Below are 19,218 nucleotides of genomic sequence, written 5' to 3' on the forward strand. Positions count from 1 at the left end.
ACTTTCCATTATCCATGTTTTTGGAGAACAGTGAATATATTTGTGATCACCATAATTAAAAACATAACCTGGGTCAATGATATATTATTTATCCCATAAGGAACCTATCTAACATAACCATGTTTAATATGCATAGGTGTGGAAAATCATGTTTAGTGGACTAAATGTCATATCTACTATGTTCCAGAAGAAAATTAAAATATTTCTATAACCCATAACTAGAATTCTTTTAACAAATGGCAATACATTTGTTGTAAAAAAAAGATTAGCATACTAGCAAACTCATTTAATTGATGTCATAAAGGAGGCAATTTGGGTAAGGAAGAATGTTAAAGATCTTCTACTGATGATTTGTCCATATTTTGTAGCTTTTCCTAGATCACAGATTACACAAGAATGCATAAGTGTTCGATGGCCATTTCTGTGTTTTACATCTGTTGCAAAAAAACTGATATGCATTTATATTTCTGTATGTCAATTTACTATCACCATTTTTATCAGTAAGCATTATGACTTTTTGTCATACAAAACTTCATTTAATGATTGTTCTATCTTTGTATTCTTGAGCTCATGTGTCAGATTAGCTTTTTTTAATTTTTAAACGCTGTATTTATGCATCGAACTGATTAGTTTACTGTATATTGTATATTCACAACTGAGTTGTAATTCCATTTTTGGCTCAGTCTGGTAAACTGAAGACTTCCTAAGAATGTCAGGTCTCAAATTAAATCTTAGTGGTGGGAGAACTGGGTTTTATTAGCAAGAGAAAGATATATTTTGGGGGATTTTTGTCATTTTTAGATATGGCACTTTTAGATACTGGATTATGTATGTGTCTAGGACCAGCAATTATTACTCCTTTACAGTTTTTTTTATCAGATCGTTTTGGATAAGAGGTTTCAGGACACAATCGAAAACAATGATATATTGCATTAATGAGTTTTGTATAGCAATCACATTCAAGGAATTGTTGTGCAGATAAAACATGGTGAACACAGCTTGACCTGAAATAAAAATCACATATCTCTACGACAAACGCACCATCGGTACACATTTAACATCATTTACTATTTGCAAAATATACAGACGCACAACACATTTAGTTTTGAACAAATGTAATTGCCTAGCTTCACTATCTTTAAACCTTTGGGACATGCGTCTATGGATTTGTATGAGTGATCACAAGACTAGGAATGCACTTGCTACAAAAACATTTTTTTTCTTTTTATTATAAAATACTGCTTGTTTGACCCTGAAAGTTTTACACAAATAATGAGAGTTAAGAACTTTGGGGATAATTTCAGATGTCACATTTTTAGTTTTTAAAGTTTTTATTTTTAATTTGTAGAAATGGCTTTTTAAGCTCGACCTGGATGGTACATCCCTCTGACAGTATAGATTTATACCTGATTACTGGGCGTTCATTGCTGGGGCTGGGGAGGGGGGGGGCTCTGTTACAGGTCACAACCCGGGAAAACACCCAAAATGCACAATATTTGCCAAATGAATGTATTATTTAAGCATTTCAACCACATGTGCTGCAGGCTCAAAGTTTTGCAGCACTGACGACTGTACTACAAGATCAGGTGAAGCTGCGAACGCTCTTCTATGCACTAGACTCTACCATATAAGAAATGTATATTGGGTACTTGTCCTAATTGATGATTATATAACTTTTTCCAAATTAAGTGAAACAATTGAGGAAAATGCATACCGTATATTGTATAGCAAGTAAATCAACCAAACTACAACAATTGGGTTCAATGATGTGAAAATAAAGCAAGAAGGCTGTGCATGCAATATTTCAAAAAGGTTAGTTTAGAAGTAAAATATCAAACAGCAGGGACCAGGCAAAGAATGAGACATGGCTCTTTGAAAAATAATTTTACAAATAAAAATAAGTTTATATATATTGTGACAAAGCCATTCTACGAGACAGTTCAGGCTGAAAAAGGTCTGTGACAGGCTGCAGTGTAGGGAGAAAGCCTTACACAGACATACACAGAGTTTAAATTCACACAGGTGTATGTCCTATGATTAATGGACAATTAGATTAGTACTTTGGTACAGGGCAACTGATGCCTAACTAGTGGGCCGTTAACTAGATAGTGTTGCTGTGTTAGTCAATGCTAGGGTTGCAAGACTGTTTATGGGAAAAAAAAACTCATTTACTGCTATCCTGACAAAATAAAAGAAGGATAGTGAACCAACTGTGTCCATATTATATATATATATATATATATATATATATATATATATATATATATATATATATATATATATATATATATATATATATATATATATGCACTTGCACTCTAAAAACATCCCCTTCAGGCAGAGTACAGCGTCTAAAACAACACAGAAAGGAAAGTTGCTCAATCAATTTAAAGGCTAACAGCAGGTGCTTGAAATGGTGGGGTTATCCTGAAAGGAGCAAATACAGAGAAAAATCCCCCAGCACATCGCTGTTAACCAGCAACAAAGCTGCTATTTCTACATAAAAATGCAGAGTTCTTAGTTATACACATTTGCAGATGCATGCTAGGCTACATGGGGTTTCTGCTAATAGGGTGTCCTAACTCTAAGAACAGCATCTCCCAGCATGCAGTGGGAAAGAAGAGCTTGTGAAGAAGAAGTTGAAAAAACAACAGTAAGATATTCTGGGACAGCAGCAGTTGAGAGAAAGAGGAATTACCTCAGACAGAGAGCGGCAGATAGGAATGTCTCTAACAGACAAGAATAAAGTGAAAGAGACAAGTGGAGAGTCATTGAGAGGGGGAGCAAGCAGCTGATTATAAAACAGGGTATATGAGCTTTTCAGGCTAGCTGTGGACATACAGATAGTGATAGAAGCCCATACTTGCCTATAGCAGAGAGAAGGAGACTGCTGGAGTCCTGACTGGAGAAAACCATCTGGGACCAAGAGGTCAGCCGTCACATAGATAAGAAACCTTTTTGTTAATGTATATATATTTAAAGGGATTGTGTATTGAAATAGTAGTTAGATAGGGACTAGGTGGTAAGGCCCAAAGAAAATTAATTTACTACTTTTGCTGGACTTAAATTATCATCATCAGTTATTTATATAGTGGCAGCAGATTCAGTAGCGGTAATACATACAGAGGGGTAAGAGGGCCCTGCTCGCAAGCTTAAAATCTGGTGAGAATAGGGATCATCATTTATTTATATAGCGCCACTGATTACGTAGCGCTGTACAGGAGAACTCACTCACATCAGTTCCTGTCCCATTGGGGCTTACAGTCTAAATTCCCTAATACACACACACACAGACACTCAAAAATCAAAAAATCAATAGTAAGAGTAAGTAAGTAAACCATACAGGTATTAAACATTCTAAAATTTAAACAAACAGCAGCAAGTTGAGAGGCCCACTTCATGGCAGTGTAGCTCTAAGTAATATGAAATATGCTCTCAAACAGAGTCTCACAGCTGACAAACACTAGATTTATAGTCAGACAAGTAACCATACAACCAAGCAAACAAACATAGAACAGCAGGATATATTCATAGTGGAAGAAAGGAGCTTGGAAAAGCTATCCAGTTTAATAAACTCATTGTAACAACTAAGCAAGTAATGCAATCCATGGAAAAGAGGCCCATCCATTTGGAAACAAGTGAAACTAATCAAAATAGACAAACATGAAACTCAACAAATGTAAAATAACGCAGGAAGAAAAAAATTATAGAATACAAAGATTATTATTATTATTATTATTATTATTATTATTATCCTTTATTTGTTAGGCGCCACAAGATTTCCGCAGCGCCATTAAAGACAAAAATACAATGGTTAATTATTTTTATTTATAAAGTGCTTTATTTCATCAATAATTTTTATTGAAGTTTTTTGCAAAATATTTGGGGTACAGAAAAAAAATGAGGGTAATCAACAAGGGGGATACAGGGGGGAACCCTCTTGCAGGTGAGGTGCTCAATGAGTATTACAACAAATATATATCCACACATTCCGAAAATAGAAAAGACACAACAAAACAAAAGAAAACATTGCAATGCACATCATAGAAACATAGAACATCCAAGAGATGACGTGGGGGAACCACTAATCCTTCTGGGGGGAATCAGGTAAAGCCAGGATTGAATGGGTAGTAGAGGAGGAAGAGGACTATCTATTTGCACCCACTCCCTCTGTGAGGTATACATGCCACTTAAACCACCTCATGATAGGGGCCGAAACAGAAGTGAAGTATGGCATGTCTATCATGTCCATATCAAAGCTGTACTGTATTTTAGAAATAATTTGAGTCAGCATAGGGGATTTATCAAGTGCTTTAACAGAAACATACAATTAAAATGCTCATTTTCAGGTTTTTAACATTGAACAAAGTACAGGGTGCTGAAAATGTAAGAAAATAAATTAAACATGAATCTAAGTATAAATATATATAAAAACACTGTCTATTATATGTATCTATATTGATCACACGCTTTCTTTCTGCAAACAACCTATTGGATCGTCTTCAGTCAGGCTTTCACTCAACACTCCAGAGACTGCCCTGACCAAGGTTGTCAATGATTTGATCAGAGCTAAAACTAAAGGCTATTACGCTCTTCTAATTCTCCTGGATCTCTCTGCTGTATTTGACACTGTTGACCACTCTCTCCTCATACAAACGCTACAATCCCTAGGTCTTCAAGATACTGGTTCTTATCTTACCTAGCTAATCGCTCTTTCAGTGTTAATTTCTCTGGACACATCTCTGCTCTGCTTCCTTTAAATTCCACCCCACAAGCTCGCTGCCTAGGTGTAATCATTGACTTGCAACTATCCATTGTTCCCCACATCAACTCTATATTTACATCATGCAGTATACATCTAAAAAAACATTTCCAAAAAACATGCATATCTCACCCAGGACACTGCAAAAACTAATTCATGAACTTATCATCTCCCGCATCGACTATTGCAATTCCCTCCTTACTGGTCTTCCCAATATCAGACTCAAACCCCTACAATCTATTTTGAACGCAGCAGCTAGATTGATGTTGGTTGCAAATCGTCCTTCCTCTGCTGAACCACTCTGTCAGTCTCTACATTGGTTGCCTGTATTGCAACGAATCCAATATAAAATTCTTCTACTAACATACAAGGACATCAACAAAATTGCACCGACATACATCTCCTCACTTGTCTCAAAAAATCTCCCAACTCGACACCTCTGTTCTGCACAAAATCTGCGTCTCTCTTCCACTCTCATCACATCCTCCCATTCCCACAGGACTTTTTTCGGGCTGCACCCACTTTGTGAAAATCCCTCCCTTGCACAATAAGACTCATCAAGTCTTCAAACCTTCAAGGGTTTTCTGAAAACCCACCTCTTCAGACAAGCTTATAATATTCCTTAACTACCTCTTAATCTCCCTAGATTACCATATTACCACTTCCTAAACCGCTAACACGAGACGAAAAACCTCTGACCAACACACATACATATACACACACACACATACATACATACACACACACACACACACACACACACATTCCTGTCCACTTAGGTTTCCCTGTAAACCTGCTACTTAATGCAAAGATCTAATCAGCCATTCATGTGGAAGAAACTCAATGTATACAAGCATGCACACATGGTCAAAAGTTGCAAACATTTGCAAAAATTGCAGACCAACCAAATACCAGAATGGATAAGAAATGTGATCTAAGTGACTTCTACTGTGGAATGATTGTTGGTGCCATTTGGGTTGTTTTCAGTACCTCACAAACTGCTGATCTCTTGAGATTTTTACACACAACAGTCTCTAGACTATATAAAAAAAGATGCTCAAAACAAAAACCATTACCATCTAGTGAGCGACAGTTCTGTGGGTGGAAACACCTAGTTAATGAGAGAAGTCAGAAGAGAATGTGTCCAACCTAGTTCCAGCTGATAGGAAGGCGACAGCAACACAATTAACCATGGGTGGTATGCAGAAGAGCATCTCTGAATTCACAGCACATCCAACCTTGAAGTGTATGTGCTACAGCAGCAGAAGACCACACAGTACCCTTGTGATCGCCACACAATACACAGCACTCTTGTGACCGCCATACAGCAGATAGCACCCTTATCACGGCCATACAATACAGAGGGCTTCTTGTGACTCCCAAACAATACATAGGGCAGCCATGAGACCGCCACCTATTACAGAGAGCAAAATATGATTGTTATTGGTACAAAGAAACACTGCCGTTAATGTGTAAGAATGTGATTATCAGTTGTTGGTTATTTTCATAACTTTTAACACCTCAAATGACCAAAGGGGAAATGTATAAGATTTGTTATATATAACTATTCTTTCTTCAAATGTTCATACATCTGAGCAGACTTCAAAATACAAATAGTCAAACACAGTTGGTAATTTTGTTGTAAAAAAAGAAATGATCCCTATGTTAATACACACAGGCCATTGACACATGCATATTATATATTCACATATCCCTTGTTGGGCCTGGTGTCACATGGCGGTTGGCTGCCTGTTGCTTTCTAATGACAGGACTGCAACCAGGGAAGCCTCACCAACCCCCCCCCCCCCCCATGCTGGGTGCCCTCCCTACTCCTGGCTTCTGCCCTCCTACCCTACTCCTGGCTGTCCCCACCTATTTCTGTGGAGAGGCCTGGGACTGCAGCCCCATCAGGCCCATTGTTAATCCGGCCCTCTCTGTAGTAACAGCTTGTCTGTTACCACCTTCCGTCAGGTGGTGAGATATGGTCTATTACCACGCATAAGATGTGATTTTAAAACGGATGTGCCTTGCTGAGGAAATGTCTGGTAACAGGTTTGTCAGGTTCAAAATCCGAAAAATGCACCTCTGATAGCAGAATGATGGTTGAAACAACCAGGTTTAACAGAAAGAAGTCAAGATTGGCTCAATAAAACGTAGGCCACATTGCACTCCGCATGGACTAAACAATCACGTAGATTCTTCCCTCTTCTGTAGGCAATCATAAGATTATTTGTCAATAGCAGGGAAGGTTATCATCAGTGCCTGTAATTGGCCAGTGTTTATTAATAGCATCCTGTATAGTATTATATGCTATAGAATAACTGGTATTGATCAAAAACAATTCTTTAGCTTTAGCCATACTTGAGTGCCTCCATACATACCCCTATAAGTCTCTCCTGACTCTCCATGCCATGGGTAGCCTCTCTGTGAAAAAACACCTGTCATCTCATTCCGTTTTTGATTTGCCTTTGTTGAATCAAAATTTATTCTCAAAACCCGAATGAAGTGTGAATAAGGAAGTCCTTATAGAAGATAAATCTGATAAAAACTAGAAGCATGAAGAGAAGATTTACGTTCAGAGGGCTTCTTATAAACCATAGCATTAAGTCCATCAGAACCAAATACAAACAATTTACTGAGGTAGGTCTATATTCAATAGTGAAACTGATGGGAAATCCATGGTGTTTAAATATTCAAGCATCCCAGGTTCCACAAAAAGAAACCACAAAAAGAACAAATCATCAACATAGCAACTGCTAAAATTGAATATGGTGGCCATACTTATATGTTAACTCTAAAAACAGTGTATAAATATGTCGGCATAACTGGGGTCCATGATTAAACCCATCATCATACTGGCTACTTGCAGAAAATATTGACATTTAAATTAAAGATTATTCCGGTCTAGTGTCAAATGTAAAAGATCAGTAACAAATTCTATCGAAACATAATGTTGAACCTCCATACATTTTTGGATTTAAATATTTCTAAACATTCTCCTGAATAGTAGCATACAGATGATATTTAGGGAAGATACGGTTACGTATTTGTTTTAAATAAGGACAGTATTATTCCCAATATCTGGATAAAGTCTTTGCGCTGATCAAGTACTTCTACCTTATTTATATCACTCTTCTTGGAGTCCAGCACCCGAGGCAGACTAAAACTACTGCTCTCAGCAAAAACATGAGTTCCTAAGTGGTTGAGTAAGTGATTAACAGGTTCCGTTATCATTCAGACCAAAACACCAGAAACTGCTGAACCTGGGAATTCAGGCACAACAGACTATAGAGTTTAAAGAAATGGTGCACAAAAACAAAAAACATCCAGTGAGCAGCAGTCCTGTAGTTGAAAATGCCTTGTTAATGAGAGGATCAAGAGAATGGCCAGGGTGGTTCAAACTGACAGGAAGGTGACAGTAACTCAAATAAATATGTGTGAGAACAGTGGAATTCAGAAAAGCAACTCTGAATGCACAGCATGTCGAGTCTTCAAGTGGATGGGTTACAGTCGCAGAATAGCACATCAAATTACATTTCTGTCAGCCAAGAACAGGAAACTGAGGGTACAGTGGGCACAGGCTCAACAAAGCTGACAGCTGAAGATTTAAAAAATGTTGCCTGCATTAACGAATCTTGATTAGTCTGAATGTGGCATAAAAAACATGAATCCATCCTGCCTTGATTCAACGGTGCAGAATGGTGGTGGTGGTGTAATCATGTGTAAAATGTATTCTTGGCACAAATTAGGCCCCTTAATATAATACCAACTGAGCATGAATTAAATGCTACAGCCTACATGAGAATTGTTGATGACCATCTGCATGCCTTTATGGCCACAGTCTGTCCATCTTCTAATGGCTACTTCCAACAGGAAATGGCATAACGTCACAAAGCACACTTTGTCTGGTTCCACATACATGACAATGCGTGTAGACCAAAGGCCTCCAGTCACCAAATCTCAACCCAATAGAGCAACCTTGAGATATGATGGAACTGGAGATTCCCAGCATAAATGAGTAGCTGACAAATCAGCAGCGTGATGCCTTCCTGTCAACATGGATCAGACTCTCTAAGGAATGTTCCCAGCACCTTTTTGAAACAATGTCACAAATAAGTCTGGCTGTTCTGGGGCAAAGGTTATCCTACCCAGTACTAGAAATGTATACTTAATTAAGTATCCACTGAGTGTATACTGTGAGAATACCAGGGTAATGATTAGCACTGTTTGTCCTGGGATTCCCAGTACCTCTACAGGACTTAAAAAAAATCACCTTGGCAAACAGTGAGTGAAAGACGCAAACATATATTATATATATATATATATATATATATATATATATATATATATATATATATATATATATATATATATATATATATATATATATATATATATATATATATATACATATACATAAATAAAAAAAACAAGTGTCGAATTGAAAAATTAGTAGTGCAGGTATGAAAAATAAAATGGGAATGTAAGTGAGTGCTTTGATAGTCGTACAATGAAGACAGTTAAGAAAAGTGGCAGTCTGGAATAGCGTCTTATATACCCCCACTTTGACCACTGTATAGAGAGAGAATATATATATATATATATATATATATATATATATATATATATATATATATATATATATATATATATATATATATATATATATATATACATACATACATATATACATACACACACACACACACACACACACATTTATATAACACGGCACACAAAATAATAGAAAATATGCAACAATGTCAGAGGGTTCAACTCAAAAATTCAAAAATTGTATACTCCTAAACCTCATCAGTGTCTCTGTTATCAGTATCTTTGTCACAACAATGCGCAATCCTGGCTACTAAGCCACACTCTTCACTCCTCTACCCAGTGCTAGTGACTAAGTTCAATGTCATCCTGCTTTTACAGGTACATAAAGAAAGCACAGTCAATGGAGACTTACACTTCCATGGACCAGTAATGGCACGACGAATGACTCCTAGTCAGCACTGTCCTGGAGAGAGAACCCCCTGTGCCCTGCATCTGTTTCTTTTTAAACCCCTCTTACATTCTCATTTAACATGTGCTGTCCGTGGACCTCTCTCAATCCTCAGATACCTTGCAGGCAACCGGGAGTTTGTAGCTCCAGCAAATCTGCTAAGCAGGATGCATCATGGCACGACACCTGCTACCTGTGTATAGATGCAATGGGCACGAGGCATATTACAGTACACAAACAAAAGTATGTTTACATAATAGTAGCAGTGTGTGCAGCTCCACCTGGCAACATTTAATAATATGGAATAGACATAAAATACATACATGGTTAACACACTACAACCCTAACAATATTAAAAACTAATTTTATGATGAGTAGGGGTGTCAAGCAGGCTAAAACCTATTTTCAAAGTCCTGACACCCCTCTCTCTTGATAGAAAGATAGATAAACTATATCACAACAGATATGTGAATTGTTTTTCTTGACTTGAAAACATACTATGGTATAGAGAGGAGCAACGCTAGAATGAACAGAAAATGCACACTAATTTTATTTGTGCTGCAGATGTCTAACATTCATGTCTTTAACATGTCTGTATTAAAAGTAAGATCTGGCTAGCACAGGCATATAAATTAGTCATTTTTATGTCAGATCACACCGATGTAGTGATATAGGTCAAAACGGTCAGTGTATAAATTAATGGTACATGTATCCCACAAAGTAGTTCTTTTCTTACGCTCAAAAATCATTTATATTTCCCATGAAATCAATTTTTAATTGCAGAGAGCTATGTTAAACTGAGCACAGTGATTAAATGTGACTTTGGGGTAATCAATCAAATGATGCTAAGCGCAACAATTCAGCAGCAACAAGAAAAGGTCACATAAGAGGCATATATGTAATCTGACATTCTAGGGGAGTTAAAATTTCCTGTCCTAAACTTATGATGTTAATAACAACAACCTATATTGCTGAGGGGATTTACTTAGTAGCTGGAGAGTGCTGTTATAATTTCAATAGCTCAAAATATGCAGCACTGTGTACAGGGAAAAGACAGCGTATGTATGTCTATGTGTGGGTTTTATTCAATGAGATCAAACTGTCCTTGTCCATAATTAACATTATATGTTCAATAAAACACATTTGGAAATCCAAAACACCTATTTGTGTGTATGCAGCTTGGCAGAAAAATTTGCAATCACGGAATTTTGTAATTTGCTATAACTGCGCAGTCATGTTCAGCTCAATTTCATCTTTTAAGCATCAATTGGAAGAGCAGTATTCTGGGTAAATAAATAACATGAGCAAAGCATATTTTTGTCACTAAAACTCTTTGGGGAGTATTCAATTGTCAGCGTTAACGCTGCAAAACGAGCGCTCGAAAAATATTACCAACGGTAATATTGCGCGCGAAAACCGTTAATACGGTAGTTTACTCGCGGAATTTCAGAGCTGAAATTCCGCAAGTAATTACCGTATTAACAGTAAGATTTTTCGAGCGCTCGTTTTGCAGCATTAACGCTGACAATTGAATACGCCCCTTTAATTTGCTAAGCTTTTCTTTCCTATTATTCAGGCTCACTGTAAACAAGATTTATAGGAAGACTCTAAATTTCAAGACCACCACTTTAGAAGTGGTGGTATAGAAATTTAGAAGTGGTGGTATGAAAAATGTAATGAAAATGTAAGTGAATGGAATTTGATAGTTTTACACTGAAGACAGTAGTAGGAGAAGTGGCGCTATGGCTTACCACCATATACACCCCCCACTTTGACCACTGCTTTATATAATACGAACAAAGGAGGCATGGTTTGGATTTTATGGACTAAGTATCTTTTGTTTTGAAAAGAAGGCTTGGTACAAAATGATTTGACAGTAGAAGACGTTATTACATAAAACAAGTTTGATTGCATAGAGAAGTGTTGAAGAACAAAGTAGAGAGATGTCAAGAAGTGTGTGATTTAGTAGGTTAAGATCAAGTGATCAACACTTATCAGTTCCTATTCAAAATTGCACATGCCGGAATCAATATATATTAAAAATTTTGGCTGGGAAAAAAAGTGTGGCAATAGTGTTGGTCTGTGCAGGAATTATTGTTGCAGTTCTTTAGTGCTTTCCCCTTAAGACCTGCTTTATTAATGAAATCTGTGCTAAAGCTGAAATAATGTTACATAGAGAGTACGAGAGTACTCAACAGAATCATCATTGGATCCTTTTGTAAGACCAGTAAAGGAACTTGGAGTGACCCCCAAATATGGTCCTATCTAGTCAAATGAATTTCATATACTTTTAGTATCTTTTGATTTGTTTAATGGGAAATAAACAAGGGATGATTGAAACACCAGGTATCACTGAATAAACAATCAAAGCCATAAAGCACTCCTCTGAAGCATGCATAATAATACATTAAACCCTAGTTTGCTTACACCCAGTGATTTGCTGGAAACCCCCATTACCCAAAGCAACTTAATTTTTTACGAGTGATCATGATCTCATTATATATTATTTTTCTATTTATCTTAGGCTATAATAAGGACAAAAACCCATGTTCTAAATGAGAGACGTGACTCAATACACCAAAGTCTAAACAACAATGTGGTCGCAAGCAAATGTAGTAGTGAAACACAGATGTCTCGCTGGTCTACGCTATTCACAACAAGCTATGACACATTCATTGTACATTCAGATGCACCTCTTTCAGCGATAGTTGCAGAGAGCCTCGCTCTTCACTTCTCTACCCACGTGCTGGTGACTGAGTTCAATGTCGTCCTGCTTTTTTCAGATTAACAAAGAAAGCACAGTCAATGGAGACTTCCACTTCCATTGACCAGTTTGGCATGAGCGTTGATCCCTAGTCAGAACTATCCTGGTGAGAGAATCCCATGTGCCCTGCATCTGCTCCTTTTTAAACCCCTCACATTCTCATTACCAGGAGCTGCCCCTAGAACTCTCCCAGTCCTCAAACAAAAAACATGTTTACACAATAGCAGCAGTGTGTGCAGCACCACCTGGCAACATTTAAGAATATGACATATTCTCACTTACCAGAGGCTGCCCGTGTTCTTCTCCAAGTCCTCAGCTCACTTGCAGGTACCTTCAATCAACGAGCTATTTCTGACCACATGGTATACTAAATCACACTGGTATACTAACCACACTTTCAGGCATGAAAATCCAAGCAGTGTTGCTATTCCCATTGTAATAATGCCTCTCACAACCACTATCATGTTACATTCAAATCAGGTCACTTAAGTATTTTGTCTCACCGATTCTCCCTCAGAACCTGCCTGTGCTTTAAACTTCATTTATAGAGGAAGGCTGTATCATAACTTGAACTTTTAGGGGCATATTTAATTGACGGCGGGATCGCCGAAAAGCCCGCGCTCTAAAAATATTACCGTTAATACGGTAATATCTCGCTGAATTTCAGCTCGCAGCTCCATGAGCTGCGGGCTGAAATCCAGCGAGTAAATTACCAAATTAACGGTTGTTAAGCGCAGAATTACCGTATTAACTGTAATATTTTTAGAGCGCGGGATTTTCGGCGATCCCGCCGTCAATTGAATATGCCCCTTAAAGTGGAAACTTTATATTGTAAGCTAATTTGAGCAGAGTCATCTTTGCCCTTTATTCCTTTCAATGTACTGTGCTGCCCAACATGACAGGGCTTTATAAGTAAAGGACAATAATAATAATAAGACTGCAAACTTGACCTCCTCCTGTATCAAATGAGGAAACTGGGCAATACAGTAAGACAAGGTATTTACAATTTTTATGGACTCAAGTAACGACTTTTTGTGTAACTGTTTAGCTGCTGAAACTCAACTGTTTATACTTCTTCCTGAAACAAAGTGTTTGTTTTTGCTCACACAAGTGAGTCCCCAAATGACAGGATTCATTCACATGATTGTGATAACTAATCATGAAAATAAACTCTTACCAGCATGTCTTAATGATTTTAGCTGGAGAGAGGACCATACTAGCTTTAAAAGTACAACATATATATTTAATTTGTACCAATAAAATGATGCTGTGCCCAAAATTAACCCCTTTAGGTTACTTTTTATGTTCTTTCTTAGCATAGTTTGGGTAGAAAAAAAAATCATGTCATTGCCCCTGACCATAATTGCGCCTAACTAAATGTGTTAGAATTGCCTCCTCACTATGTCTTGCAGGGGTTAAATAATATTTAATTATTTTCCATTTCACTAAAATAAAAGTTAAAAAATAGTCACATTACAGAAATACAGAATATGTTATTTTACATTTACCATATATTATGTAAAAAATAACTGTGGTATTCAGCATGGTTATTAATAGCAGATTGTTAATTTTAGTAAAATAGCGTTTTATTAGTACTCAGCACCTACATATATACAATATTTTAAAATACATAGTTATGTGATAAATATATTGGATACCAAGAAGCTTTAATTTTTTTAGGCAAAGTAACCAATATGTTGGTTATTGAATACAAATAACTTTATTTCACAATTGTTGCCTGGTTATTTCCCTATATGTTAAGCTTTTGCGCACTGCAAATCTATTGAGTGTAGTAAGATCAGTCTGAAATGTAACTCATATTACTGTAACTAACCTAGACTCAGGGCAATAGGACAACAGACTCAGGAGTTTATCATAATAAAAGGATATGCTATACCTGTGCAATAGACCGTCTTAGCAACAGTTGCCATGATGATGCTTGTGAAACCAGTGCCTGCCCCTAGCTCCAGCACTGTACAACCTCTGAAGATATCTCGCTGCCAGAGAATGTAATCAGCAAGAACAAAAGCTCCACGCCATATCTAAAACAGAGAGAGATCATAAGAATGTAGTTTTTGTGCATTTCTATGATCAAAGTGCTAAATAATGTTAATAACTTGCACAGTATCATATATGAAATATATATATATATATATATATATATATATATATAGATATATATAGATATATATATAGATATATATATAGATATATATATATATATATATATATATATATATATATATATATATATATATATATATATATATATATATATATATATATACACACACACACATACATACACACAAATATATATATATATATATATATATATATATATATATATATATATATATACACACACACGTACCTATATACACACACACGCATTACTGTATGTATGTATAATATATATGTGTGTGTGTTTATACTATTATTATTTATAATACAGCTGTCCATCGCTTCAACATACTGTGCAGCCTTACAGACAAATATATATATATAGTTATTTATCCCAATTAAGAATAAATAATTTCTCTACAAAACAATATTACTTACGGTTCTGCAAAGTATAATACCTGAAGTGAAGTGAATATATACAAGCGTAAATATGCCTATTATACACACACATATATACATACACAAACATACATACATACATATATATATTTTAATTAGAGTGTCTGTGTGTGTCATTGCCAGCCTACCTGTTTCCCAACATCTTCAAGAGTTGTAGCCATGGTATGCTCTGAAAAGCAGGAATTTAACATCTGTCATTGTCATAGTGTACTTACATATAACTTAAGAAGTTTTACATTAGAGTTCATTACATATGAAATTACTAAGTGGACCATTTTTTTAATCTTCTTAATAGAGTGCATGTTTTTAAATTACAGGTCCCAATATGATTTTTAAAAGCCCTTCAAATTGTAGTGATCATGACAAGATGGAGCGTGTGTGATATGTTAAAAGGATTCACCAAAACAAAACCACCTGGCATGTCTAAAAATAAATAGAAATCTATCTCACACTTATTATTAAAAACAAAACACTGCAACTACTAAAATTTAGTTCAAGAGCTGATACTCTTAAGCAGTCTTCTGTTATGCCCTGACAAATTAGCAAAGTCACTGTAAACTAAACAATTCTCTGCACAAATATAGTGTTGTAAGAGTCAAGACTACCTGAGATGTAAATTCTTTAGGAGTACAAAGACAGATCGTTAATAAATGTGATTTAATATGACAAGTGTATTGGCTAAAAGTAAATAATTAAAACATATTGACATAAAAATATAAATTCAAAGCGTTTTTTTAATCTGTGGTCTTGGGAAAGGCTTGAAAATTTGGACAGTGTCATAGCAGCAATCATTTTAATATAATTTTGCTTTTTAAACATTCATTCTTCTGTCCAAAATCATTCCCCATGTGACCTGATCAATTAAACTGACAGGTTCATTTTTGTCCCAGAACATTTCTATTCATTGGCCCAAATTCTACCATAACTCCATTCTAAAACATAGCAGAAATATGTAAATGGTATCAATGCCTTAGTTAGAACTATCTCATTCAATAAATGTCAACCATAATTAAGTTATTTGTTGGCCAATGAAATGAATTAAATTTCTATACCATTCTGCAGCTACTAATCACCACATTTGACATATTTGATCAAGCTAGTCGATCCAATTAAGAAGTCTAGTTGTTTCTCATTAGTAATATATGCTGAAGTTTGATTGATTCAAAGTCTTGAATACTAAGATTTTGTTCTACCAAACTCTAGCATGTTTAAAAGGCATTAAGCTATGCTTGAAGGCTCCACAGTCTGATAACATATCTCTCAAATGCCCCCATTTAGGCAGAACCGTCCTGGTTCTAGGGGACTATCACTGTCCCAACTATTGGGACTATTAGAAGGCGTGTGCCTCTCACCTCAACGCAAGGATGTTTTCAGGTTAATAAATGATAGTTAGGGTGGACGTGACTGCAGGCCCCCAGGGAAAGTGGCATACTCCAATGTTACACAGGAAATCTTCTTAGCATGATTACACACTGTAGTTTCACGGTCCCAAATTCAAATGTTAGGATGTATGTAACAGGGAATCAAAGAGGCCAACAACATGACAAGGGATAAGAAATAAAGTTTTGGACTTTAACACGGTGAACCCCTCTTTTTCTATATCGCCCAGGATTTGTTTGGGAAACATGAACATTTAATTTAAATAATTATCGTGATTAAGCTATAATCATGACAGGATAAACATATTATTTTCATAACTATCCTGGTAGACTATGAGGGGGGTATTCAACTGACGGCGGGATCGCCGAAAATCCCGCGCTCTAAAAATATTACCGTTATTACGGTAATCCTGCGCGGGAAAACCGTTAATACGTAATTTACTCTATGGATTTCAGCTGGGAGCTGCGAGCTGAAATCCAGCGAGATACCGTATTAACGGTAATATATTTAGAGCGCGGGATTTTCGGCGATCCCGCCGTCAATTGAATATGCCCCTAAGTGTGACAGTGATATTAAATCAAAATAATTAAATATCAGTTATAAAACAAACATTTATCAAAGAGACAGATTCTAGTGCTTGAGTTATACTTTAACAAGTATAACTATTTCAACTCATAACTGCACAGATTTAAAAAGCAGTGTACTGCATATAACACACCGCCGTAACTGACAGCAATGTCTGATCATTTGAGACTCTAAAAGGATATATTGTGTTCAATGTTCATACTGTTAGAGACAAATGCTATATATGATGTAACCAGTGCCCTCAGTGTTTTTGTATCCAACAGTCATTCACGTGGTATTTCACAATAATAAAACCTTCCTATTTTCCTACAGGAGGTAAAATTTTATATTTAAGCAGGTGGAATGTTCAGGTTAATGTGTACCCTATAACTACATGTAGTGGAGGAAACCATTTTTTTGGCTTAAAGAACATTAACAACGTAATATTAACACTATTATTCCGAATGAAATAATGAGTACTTATGTATTTCTTATTATTAGATCTTTCTTTTTAAAAATCAGTTATTCTGAAAAAATGGCAGTATGCCTAGGAGCTTTTTAAAGGCTAGTTCCACTGAAATATTTTTTGGGTGGAATTGAGGCAACATACCAAATTTTACCTACCTGCACTTTATCAATCTGGTGGGTCACAAGCTGCATCTAACAGTCCTTTGCAAATCTTCTTTCATGCCCAGGTGGGTCTTATTCGAGCTTGCTAAAGCTCTTACTCTGTGAACTTCTTACTCACATGAAAGGAAAATTTCACAAGTATTGATAACCCCAATATTAGTGTGCCTGAGCAGGACAGAGAATATCCTATTTGGGGCTAACTAGAAAATAAAAAAAACACTTATTTAGCCTAATTAATCTAAGGCAGCGATAGGGAACTCGGCCTAATTTGTGGGCCGCATGTGTGCTCCCTCCTCTTCCTCCTTCTCCAGGTATACAGCACCGTCAGAGGAGGTCACACAACGTGGAAGTCAACTGCCACCATTCTGCCTTATTTTCTGCTTATTAATCAGAGAGCAAGTTTGGAAGCAATTGGCTGGGAGGACGCAGGTGAAGGCTTGTTACAAATACACAAGAAAGGATAAAATCAAGCATAGATAAATAAGTGCAATAAATATCATGGTTTGTGTGCATAAGGAGACAAGAAAAGTAAAATATATCTCCAAAATATTATTTATATATAGCAATGCAACAATTAATTTAGCAAATTATATAAGTATTGCATCAGACTGGATGTCACTCAATCCAGCTCATAGTCCTGAGACAGGATAGCATATCTTGACTCGGACCAATGTGACCAGATCTTGTTGTATTTATAGAGAGATTTCAAACTGGTATAAGTGAAGTGTTCATGAACAAAGAAACAAGAGGATTCTCCCACCACCCATTACCATGCTATGATGACCTTTGTCAATGTAATTAGATATTTACCTAGACTTTCTTTCAAAGACATCCTAGGTAAACATATCCCAGGATTAACTTGAGGGACATGGATCCTTGTCTATGAAGCATTCCCACATGGATACCTAGAGCCTGTGAACCCCAATGCCATCCAAAACTACATGCGGCAAAATATAAGATTTTAAATGAATTTGTGGAAACCTGTATTATAAAGAAAACTTTTCAGTGGAGCATTACTAAATAAAGGCCACTTCACCCCCAATCTGAGCTCCTAGGGCATGGTGCAATTGTATGCATCTAAACAATATGTTACTGGGAATTTCAAAGTCAGAGTTCACTTCAAAAAGAAGCAGACCAAACTTCTACCACTGTCAGATTATCAGGGCAGTTCTCTTTGATTTCTTTACCTGCCATAAAAATTTAGGAAGCATATGGTAACCCTCAACTGTGCACTCAGAAAGTATTAGACCAGGGCAGGACAGTAGATGTGGTCTACTTAGATTTTGTAAAGGCTTTTGATACAGTGCCACACAAGAGGTTGGTTTACAAAATAAGGGAACTGGGTCTAGGAATCAAAATTTGTACTTGGATCGAAAACGGGTTAGAGAATAGGGAACAGAGAGTTGTGATAAATGGAACATTTTCTAATTGGTCAAAAGTCTTAAGTGGAGTACCTCAAGGTTCCGTGCTGGGACCACTCCTTTTTAATATATTTATTAATGACCTTGGTGATGGTTTAGAGAGTAAAGTTTC

General features: G+C 36.3%; 1 protein-coding gene across 2 annotated transcripts in view; it reads right to left on the reverse strand.

Moving 5' to 3' along the window:
- Positions 1-19,218, reverse strand: part of METTL22 (methyltransferase 22, Kin17 lysine) — a 104,131-nt gene that overhangs the window by 63,880 nt on the left and 21,033 nt on the right. For both annotated transcript variants that reach the window (XM_075179843.1, XM_075179842.1), the window contains exons 4-5: positions 15,240-15,280; positions 14,426-14,570 (exon numbers count right to left, since the gene is read on the reverse strand). In XM_075179843.1, coding sequence (XP_075035944.1) covers positions 14,426-14,570; positions 15,240-15,280 — 186 coding nt within the window. The remainder of the gene's footprint in view (positions 1-14,425; positions 14,571-15,239; positions 15,281-19,218) is intronic.

Source organism: Mixophyes fleayi, chromosome 7, assembly GCF_038048845.1.
Source record: "Mixophyes fleayi isolate aMixFle1 chromosome 7, aMixFle1.hap1, whole genome shotgun sequence".
NCBI classification, from domain to species: Eukaryota; Metazoa; Chordata; class Amphibia; order Anura; family Limnodynastidae; genus Mixophyes; species Mixophyes fleayi.